This window comes from Malus domestica, chromosome 11 (genome assembly GCF_042453785.1).
Source record: "Malus domestica chromosome 11, GDT2T_hap1".
NCBI classification, from domain to species: Eukaryota; Viridiplantae; Streptophyta; class Magnoliopsida; order Rosales; family Rosaceae; genus Malus; species Malus domestica.
In genome coordinates this window covers 22,828,206-22,839,174 of record NC_091671.1, presented here as the reverse complement: position 1 = coordinate 22,839,174, position 10,969 = coordinate 22,828,206, and the positions used below count along the sequence as shown (strand labels likewise).

The 10,969-nt window shown below is 37.3% G+C and overlaps 1 protein-coding gene across 1 annotated transcript; it reads left to right on the top strand.

The window, feature by feature from the left end:
• The first annotated feature begins 4,847 nt into the window (after positions 1-4,847).
• On the top strand, positions 4,848-7,950 carry LOC103413130 (2-alkenal reductase (NADP(+)-dependent)-like). The gene is made up of 5 exons (XM_070808179.1): positions 4,848-5,220; positions 5,317-5,494; positions 5,665-5,831; positions 5,959-6,041; positions 7,408-7,950. Exons 1-5 carry the CDS (start codon positions 4,948-4,950, stop codon positions 7,784-7,786), a joined length of 1,080 nt encoding a protein of 359 aa, XP_070664280.1. The 5' UTR covers positions 4,848-4,947; the 3' UTR covers positions 7,787-7,950.
• Positions 7,951-10,969: the final 3,019 nt, after the last annotated feature.

The window sequence follows — 10,969 nt, the reverse complement described above, 5'->3', positions numbered from 1 at the left end:
ATCTTTTTTTGTATTAAAATTTATCAAATACTTTTTGTAACGACCTATCCCCAAAAATTACAGTCTTTATAATTTTTAAATGTGAATTTACGGAAATGCCTTCGAGGCAAATACGTTGACTTTTGTTGACCGTCTTATCATATCACGTAAAATCTGTTATCTTGGCATATTCAGGTAGTACTCATCGATATGAGCACGTGAGCACAAACGAAACGTGATTTGGAGCTATAACGAATAAGTTATGGGTGAGGAAAAATAGGGACAAAATAGTCATTTGAATATTTTCTGGAATGCTCCAGATTTTTGGAGCAAAATCTGGAAAGCCATATATGTGTGGCACAGATTAAAGGGAAGAAAAGATGGGCGGTGGAGATGAAATATAAAGGAGAGAAAAGAGGGACGAGATGCCCAATCAGAAAGAAGAGAATGAAGAGAGTGACCAATGGGGGAGAGAAGAAAGAAGGGGAAATGAGAGAGTGGAGGAGCATCGGATCACCCTTGACTCTGTTCCTCCTTGCCGACCCGACCCAGTTTTCTTGTCTTCTCTGATGGTTTTTTGTTGGTTTTTCCAGCAAATCACGCCATCTAACCACTTAGAACCAACTCCACGACCTTCCTCCCTCATGTTTCACCCCAAAATCGAGGGAAATGGGCCCTATTTCATGGAGTTCGAAGCCGTTGGCTCTGACGACAATCCCATGAGTTCCTAGGCGGCGATCCACCATTTTTTATTGCAATCCCATTGATCCTCACCATCAAACAACTTCCCTTGAGCTTAGAAACAATTCCCAATCATTGGTTGGAGTGTCGGAGTTGATTTGAGGACGAATCAAGAAACACCCAAATTCTAGGGTCCCGACGAGTTCATGGTGATTTGAGGCTTTTCCTGGCCAAATTGGACTTGGTCATAGGTATAAAACTTGCTCTGCTTTCTAAGATCTTCATTTTTGTGAAGTTTGAGAATTTTTAGAAATAGTTAATTTTTCCGTTGAGTCAAGGCGGCCGACCGCCGTGTACGGTGGCACGTGGCGGTGGCACGTGGGCCGAGGCATTCCCTAACCTTCCTAGGTTCAATTTGATTCTCCAATTCCGTACGTGAAGTTCGATTGACGAATTTCCATCGTTTAAACCTAGTTCCATTAAGGTCTGCCACTTGATTATTATAGTATTCAACGATCCGACCATTGGATTGTCACCAAACTTTGATAAATTATAATACATAATATTTGAGGATGTTAGGAACTTACGGATTGGGAATCTGAGGTATAGATCTTCCCGAATTGGATTTGTAAGTTCATAAAATAAAACATTAACTGCCACTTGCACTTGCAATTGACGGAGATCCAACCGTTAGATCATAATGAAACTTTAGTGTGAAGTTTTAGAAGCATAATGTGGATCTTTAGAAGTTACGGATCAGAAATCTATGATGCGGATCTTCCGGATCGAGTTATGTAAGGATTGTGGACCCTACCGTCGATCTTTGACCGACGACTGACTTTTGGTCAATGGGTCTCAAATCATTTTAGAAAGTCCTTGGGGATGTGTTTTATGTAAGTAACATGTTCTATTGATAAGAATTTTGAGACGTGACTGAATATTTGTTCTAGGCGACGATCGTTTGTGATGCCTTGATATTCGTGCTACAGAGTTGTAGCGCGAACCTCAGGTGAGTGGGCATTTGTTTTCTATATATAAGCTTTACGATTTCCAGAAAACATTTTTAAATGAATTTATGCCTTGTATGCCATGTCTATACCGCTTATTACTATATTGTTGCATTTGTATGAATTGTGAATTATACTATTTGATGATGCGGAGGCTCAAGTAAGTTTCAGGTGAGTTAGCATGTGATTGGTCTTGTTGCATTGCATATTGCTATATATTTATGTATTTAGAGCTTATTATGCTGCAACCCGGTGTTAGTGTTCATCCGAGGCTAGGGCACAACTTTCACATGATTGTTCACCTCCCGCACCACACGCTTACCTTAGATCCAAGTTTTGGTGCTAGCCTATCGTATATACCACAATAGGTGGTTCCGACTCGTAGGTGACCCGCGATCTATCGCTCAACTTTCACGTGATCATAGCACTTGAGCGTACTTATTTACACCCAGCCTTTCGTACATGTCACATTAGGTGATTCCGACTCGTGTGCAGACATATGTTGATGAGCTATAGGTCTAGTTGTACAGGTCACATTAGGTGACTCCGACTGGCATACTATTTTATATTGGTTTCGCACCTGGCTTACATTTATTATTGCTGAGATATTATGACATGGCATACTTCAGTTTTTGTTTCTCTTGTGCATTGGTTTTCATACCTACATAGTAGTATTTTCTGGAAACTATGCAGGTTTTATGGCAAGGGGATATAACGTTTTCAAAAGGTTTTTATTAAAACTTTATTTTTAGGCCCACTCACCCTGTTTTTCACCCCTCCAGGTTCTAGTAGCAGAGTTTTCATACCAACGAGGATTATTAGCAAATCTTGGGGTAGACGATTACCCTTGATGGTATAATTCTCACCCTATTTTACTGTACTGTACTTATGCTCTGTCATCACGTGTGAAATGGGTTCATACCCGCTTGCTGCGCACTCTTGTTGTACTTAGGCACTTTTAGGTTTAAATTTATTCACATCATCAAAATCAATACACTTTATGGCTTTGTCACCTTCCAGGTGTCGGCCAACACAGCTCGATTCGGAGTCCTAGTGGATATCCTGGATCGGGATGTGTCACTTTTACATTAATTTTCGTACTCACAACACTTTAAAAATACAATTTATTAAATGCTCAACCGTTTTATTTTTATGGCTAATTATTCTTAAAGCACATAAAAACAGTTTTTTAAAAATGTACATCAATCTCAAACTCAATTTGACATCGTATTTGAGTTTTCTGCATGACAACATTTTGGTCAACAGGTCATCTCTAGTTCATCACTTGTGGCACATTGACTAATAAAATAATGAGCACGTAAGCAATTACGTGCATTAGAGGGTGAGCAATTACGTGCAACAACACTTCAAAAAATACAATTTATTAAATGCTCAACCGCTTTATTTTTATAACTAATTATTCTTAAAGCACATAAAAACAGTTTTTTTTTTTAAATGTACATCAATCTCAAACTCAATTTGATATCGTATTTGAGTTTTGTGCATGACAACATTTTTGTCAACAGGTCATCTCTAGTTCATCACTTGTGGCACATTGACTAATAAAATAATCAGCACGTAAGCAATTACGTGCATTAGAGGGTGAGCAATTACGTGCAACCGTGCAAGTACAGGGAAACCGTATGACAAACCGGCGTTATGTAGTTAGGCCCCGTTTGTTGCAAGGTATTAAGTGGGAGTGCTTTAAGTGGGATTAATTTTTCAAAAAAAAAAAAAGGTTTAAAGACTTAATTTTTACTTGAATACAAATTTAGAGACTAAGTCGACAGTGTACTCAGTTTATATGAAAAAGTAATGATATTGTCTAATATATGTTTATCCCATATACAATGATAATTCTTATTTATATTAGAGAGTGTCAGCTAATAATGTGTTAATGTTGTATGTTTGGACCCAACATGTTATTTTGGGCCGAGCTCAGAAATATCCTCGGCCCAAAAGTGTTTGTTTAGAATCTTGTCATGGGTTGGCTTTATCAAGGTTGGCTAAATCTTGTTATGAGGAGGTTTGTTTGTTTTGGATAAAGGTGAAGTAGTTGAGACCTGATATGATAAGGTGAATTTGGCTCGTTTAAAAGGTGGGTTCAAAGTCCCAGTTGAATTAGGATTGGCTGAGTCCTAATTAGATTAGGTTGAGGAATCCTAATCTAAGAGTGGTTCTAGCTCGGCTATGAGAAATTGCTATAAATAGGAGAGGGGGTGAATCATTCCGACTCTCTCCAATTCAACACACAAACTGCCCTGCACAAACTCTCGCACTACGCGAAACCTTTCAACAACCTTGAGATTTTTATTTTCCTTTTTCGCCAACACATCTTCAGTTTGGATAAACAGCACTGTGAAGGCAACCGGTGAACCTCTTCAATTTGGATAAACAGCACTGTCGCCGTAGAACCATTCGACCTCGAAGCACCTTCAGTTTGGATAAACAGCACTGCTCCGAGATCGACTGGTTACCTATCCAAGTCTCAGTCAAGAAGGATTTTCGAGTCCTTATTGGCAGAGGTCATCTCATCAGCCTTCTCGACAAAGTAAGGCGTTACCAGGTTACTACATTCAGCACCTTGAGAGCCAAATTTGATATTGAACTTCGGAGAACTAGCAGCCTTGTCTTTAGGCTCTAGAACCCGAAGGGCGAGACGTGTTCCTTTCTCTGCCGCAATGGCGAGATTCAGAAGTCAACAGCGTGCCCAATGCAACATCAACTTATTTTACTCACCGGCCAAGCTCGGCCGTCGAGTTGGCACGCCTTGCACACAACCGAATGACGTAGTTAGCTTTTTTTAATTACTCGGCCTGCGCGCCACGTGAGCTTGATAGTTTTTAGGGTCAACAATTTGTAAATTAAATTATTGTTGAAATTATACACTTCAAACTCATTATGCTTTATCTTGATATGATGTGGTGAATATATTATATATATGAGATAAAAGGAAAAAAAAAAACATTAGTAGAAAATCCTATTTTTAGTTCTTCATTCCTCAAGCATATAGTGCAACTTTCATCACCACATACGTATGAAGGTGCTTTTCATATAGTGCAACTTTCATCCCCACATACGTATGAAGGTGCTTTTAGTAAAATTAAGGAAAGCTGTTGCTCTAGTAGAACGTCCTCTACTGCTATATATAAGGTTTGGTCGATCTCTAAGGGCAGGCAGACCACGTAAAAAGATATTGCTTAGAGAGAGAGAGAGAGAGAGAGAGAGAGAGAGAGAGAGAGAGAGAGAGAGAGAGAGAGAGAGAGAGAGAGAGAGAGCAATGGCAGAAGTGAGTAACAAGCAGGTGATACTGAGGGATTATGTAGTCAAGGCCCTTCCCAAAGAGTCAGACTTGTGTGTGATCAACACCGCTACTATCAAGTTGAAGCTTCCTGCAGAGACTGATCAGCCAGCTGATGCGGTTACATCCTCAAAGGTACAACTAGTCCTACTTAAGAACCTCTACTTGTCTTGCGATCCCTACCAACGACTCCTTATGGAAAGCGTCCAAGGGCTCAGCGTCCCATCAATGTCCTCCTATACGCCTGGCTCTGTAAGCAAACCCATCGATCATATATATGTGTGTGTGTGTACAGTTTAAGGCAGGTGAAACACGTGAAACACATTTTAACATAATTTCTTCGTGCAGACGATACACGGATATGGAGTGGCTAAAGTTTTGGACTCTAGGAATCCAGATTTAAAGGCAGGAGACTTAGTTTGGGGGACGACCAATTGGGAAGAGTACAGTCTAATCACTACACCCCAAGTCCTCTTCAAAATCCACCACACCGATATACTCCTATCCTATTATACTGGAATTTTAGGTAATAATTTAAGTCCACGCCCAGTATATATACCTTTCTTTGTATACATAATATAGTATAGTAGAGAATACGTACCTATTGCATACTATTGGTCGAATACACCCCTATTATCTGATACGGACTGTAACTTCTCAACTAATGAATCGAGAAATTTTCATTGCAATTTGCAGGTATGCCTGGTATGACCGCTTATGTTGGTTTCTACGAAATATGTTCTCCTAAGAAAGGAGAATACGTCTTCATTTCAGCAGCAGCTGGTGCTGTTGGTCAGCTTGTTGGACAATTTGCAAAATTGATGGGTTGTTATGTTGTTGGAAGTGCTGGTAGTAACGAAAAGGTACTAAAACCAATCCGTTTCATAACCATTTCATTTGGGTCTTCATTGTAGAACACGGTTTTTTAGATTAGCATTTCATTCACATGAAAATTAAGTATATTCGGCTTCTGGGCTGATCTTGTTATAGGTCGATCTTTTGAAGAATAAGTTCGGATTTGACGAGGCTTTTAACTACAAAGAAGAAAATGACTTGAATGTGGCTTTGAAAAGGTAATTTACATTTCGTTACGTTTCCTACATAATATACCATCCCTCATTTTTGTATTTCAGTAAGACCTTATTCTTTTTCAATCTTTCAATTTTTAGAAACATTGAATCTGATATATTTATATTTATGACTAAGTTTTGTATCATATATTTTAACTTTTAACTTGTACCCATTTTTTAAGGAATTTGTTATTGCCACTTCAAAAATCTCATTTTTTACTCCAAACTTTTTATAATTAGAAAGAAAACTACACTTGTGAGGAGTATAGAATGAGATTTTTGAAGTGCTAATAACAGTTTCCTTTTTTTAATTGGCAACTTTTTTTGTAATATGAAAAAAAATTCTTTTCATTTTTAATTTGTACTCAGTATTTTTAATCTTTTATTTGTACTCATAATTGCTTTATAATGTACCCATTTTCTTTCGATCTACTCCAACTCTTGAAGTAAAACTCAAATTTTAGGTTCTAAACTTACCCCAACTTGCTCCAACCCTTGGGGCAAATATTAATTAAAACTCAAAACTCATTTATGGACCAAATTTAGCCCAGGATTTCCCCTGGGTTAGTGGGCAGCGCCCACCATATATGTATATTTTTTTCTAGTTTTATATTTATAAATTCATTGAATCCAACGGCTAAGATCTAATTTGATGAAATCCAATGGTAAAAAAAAAAATCTAACGGTCCAAATTTAAATTCAAAGGCTAAAGTAATTAAAAAAAATCTTTTATGTGTTTCATATTCTTTTATAGTGTTTCACGAGTTTCATGGTGTCCGTTAGTGATTTTTCAATATTTGTCGGAATCTAAATATTTTTAGGTTAACACGTTCAGAAAATTAAATTAGGATAGTCTACATAATTTTTTTCTTTTAGAAAAGTTACTTCAAGAAAAAAAAAAAGTCTAAATTCATTCTTTAATAATCTGTGGCTAAAATTTTAACCCAGAAGAGTTGGAGCAAAAAAGTTGTTTCTGGATTAAAACCTAAATTTTAGGTTTTAACCGAAGTGTTGGAGATGGTCTAAATGTAAAATCTATTCACTTTTTTTATTTATAATGTACCCATACTTTATAATAAAATGTACTCTTTTTTAGTTTAAACCTACCAATATTTAAAAATAAAAATAAAACATTGTATTTTAAAAAACACAAAATCTGATTAGATTTCACACAATTCAAATTTGAGGAAAAAAAATTATAAATCCCGATTTGGTATTAATCTTTGAATGATTTTAGGAAGGGTTTAATAATTTTTGTTATTTTTTTTATTACTCTCCCTTCAAACTTAGTATAGTAGATTAGTATAGAATATCGCATGTAATAAAAAAAACACATATGCTAAATATATATTTGTGATTACGATTGAAGATATTTCCCGGAAGGCATTGATATATACTTTGAAAATGTTGGGGGTAAAACGCTGGATGCTGTGCTCCTTAACATGAGACTCCATGGGCGCATTTCTGGTTGTGGAATGATTTCACAGTACAATCTTGACAAGCCTGAAGGGGTAATTAATTTGATGCAGCTCATATACAAGCGCATTCGTTTCCATGGATTTTCAGTTCCTGATCACTATCACCTCTATCCTAAATTCCTTGATTTTATGTTGCCTCACATTAGACAAGGGAAGATTGTTTATGTGGAAGACATAGTTGAAGGCCTTGAGAATGGTCCAGCAGCGCTTGTTGGACTTTTCAAGGGTCGTAACTTTGGAAGACAAGTAGTTGTAGTCTCTCATGACTGATGTATTCGGTCAATAATTGATTTAGTCTACTTATGTTGCCATTTCAGCCATCATTATTCTACCTTGTAATTCAGAATAAACGTCACACGTGTTGGAGGACAAAATTTTACATCATATATATAACATAATAATGTACAGTTTGTACGTGGAAAAATCATTACTAATTGTTGGATTATGATTATAAAAGACATACGCAGGTGCGCGGTAGAGGCGTTGGATTATTTTTTTTTTCTTCCTTTGTAACTTCTTTCTCTTGACAAATTTGTAGAGAATCATACTTGGAATAGAGAAAATATTTTCTCTCACTAGTAAAAAACAGCTTGCGCGACAACGAACAATATTTCGTCACACGAGACGTACTTGCGCGACGGAAAAAATGTTTCGTCGAGCAAAATTAACAAGATAAGAAAAAGAAAAAAAATTGTGCGACGAAAATGTTCGTCGTGCAACAATACTTCGTGCGACAAATATTTGTTGTCGTCGCGTAAAATCAACAAGAAAACGCGAGGTAATTTTTTTGGCGCGAAAAACTTGCGCGACGAAAAGGGGACATTGGAACGACCAAGGGTTCGTCACGCAAGTTCCTATGAGTTTTCAATCAAACCATTCACTGTAGGTGAATCAGAGGAATCAATACCGCATTTAATACAGATGTTTACGCGACAAAGCCTTCATTAGGCAAAGGCCCTAACCTTCCTATAAATATGCGCTTTTGCTGTCCTTATTCCTCACTATTCTATTCTCCTTATTCTTCAAGAATAGATGGAGGATAAAAATTATAAGGATCAGAGCGTGCCCGCCACCAACCTAAATAATTTGAGGCAACATTTTGAGTTCGTGCATGCAAGCCATGGGGAATAATTGTCCCACTGCTGAGTGTCGTTCTTTGATGTGAAAATTACTTGACACACTCAAATTAAAACCCTATTAAACATGTAATTGTAGTATTAAGCAAGTAGGGATCGTTCTAAACCAGGGATTAACTAGGGCTGCTAATCAAAACAAATATGACTCAACAACACAAAACTAGACTTAGAAACACAAAACTAAACACTTAAGACTTAAAACTGACTCAAACTACTCAAAACAACACAAATAAGTGAAATTGACTCAAAACTTACTCTAGGGAGTTAATTGGATGAATTTAAGACTACTAAGACTCAAAACACTAAATTGGATATATTTCAACACTTTTCTAACTAATCTAACACACTTAATTAAAGGGGGATTGATTTGGACGAAATTAATTAAATTGAACAGATTGCAAAATTAAATCAAACTAGGTACGAAATCAGGTGAATTGGATGGTGAAATAGGCTAGCTAGAGGGTCATTCTCCACACATGAACATATGCAACATAATTCAATTTCCAGTATTGTTTCTTTAAACCATGAATGACAATGCCCCAAATTAATCGTGAATGCACTAATTAACTCCCCAGATTTCCCTAAATTCATTGAATTGAATGGACAACGCATCGCAACCAAATTATTCTTCTCAAGTTCCCTATATGAACAACATGATAGAGATACATTCAAAGATCATTAAGTTTCATGGAAATCATAAGCATTGACAAGGCTATCATAACTATGAACTGCATGATACTCCAACCAAGAATCTACTTAACACGATTGTGACTAGCAATCTCCACTACTTTTAATTATAAGTTCCTAACTATTAGGTGAAAGTCCCTTATAATTTAGCATCAAGTTTATGCATGCAAACTAAGTATGCATCCTTAATCAACACGCAAGAATAAGTTGTCAATCAAACAGATAAGTAAATCACATTCATGTTTTACGAAACAATAGCTGAAGGTAATCAATTCATATTAAACATATGTCCATGGCTTTGAATTCACCTCTAACTAAAAAGGAATTAGTTCCACATGTTCATAACAATTGAAAAGCAACATAAAATAAACATGGAAACGAAACGAGGGAAGAAAGAACTCTTAGAACTCAAATGGTTGCAGGTGGCTTGCGCACAAGGTCCTTGCTCTAATGGAAGCCACGACAAGCTTCTCTTTTTCTCCAGGGGCTGCGGCAAAGGGTTGTAGAATGGTGTGAATTGTGGCTGAATGTGTTTCTGAATTATATGGGGGGTGGTGAACGAAATTTGGCTGAAAATATGTATATATAGGCACGGCAAACCCTAGGGAGAATCAAACTAGGGTTACTGATAGGAGCATATTTATGCGACTTAGTTGGCTTGTTCTTGTGCATTTATGTCGTGTTTCCTTAGTTATTTTAATGTTTAAAGTCATTTTCGTGTGTTTTCAGATTTTAAGGACAAAGTAGGCAAGAAGATGCATTTTGGAGCATTTTGGATCAAAATGGAGCTTGGAATGCATGTCACATATTTGGAACCAAGGTTTGGACGAAATTGAAGACTTAAAGAGGCTAAGAATGTGAAGAATTAGTGTACAAAGGATCATGAACTCAGCCACAAAAGGACACACATCCTTGCCGTGCAATCCACATAGCATTCCCTTTGGATTCCCATGCATGCTTAATCATCCTTGTCCCCTAAAATATTTCTGATTTCATGCCTCAATACACTCAATTATCACACTCAATTGCTGCATACCTCTTGTTCCCTTCACCCATCAGATTTCATAACCATTCCATGCACGAATTGATGCTCCATCATCCACATTTGGGATCCAATGCCTTGTGCAACACATGTTGCTACACCTTTAACTAATTTCTGAAACATTTCACCTCCCCTTTTCATTTCCATGCAATGAACACAATCATTCATGCTCCCTAGCTGAAATACCACTCCATTTTACCCTCCATACTTTGCATCATTGCTCCATTGTCATCCTTGGACCATTGCACACCACAAATTCACCCTCATTGCTGTGCATTTCCCCACTGCCTAATCTAATTCTCTACGGTTTTTGGGGCCTATATATACATGTTTACAACCCTTGGCAAAGGGTTGAACCTCCGATATTCATCATTCATCACAGAAAATTCGTCCATGCACACCCTAGGCAGCCAAACACCCAAAAAACACCATTCTAGTGCCCAGAAAACATAACAGCCACTCCACCTTCTTCCACCCTTTTTGCCGAGTTCTCCACCACCTTCCAACCATCAAACACTCCTCCACACTCACCCTAAACCTTTCCATACCATTCCCCATCCATTCTACACCATAAAACTACCCAAAACC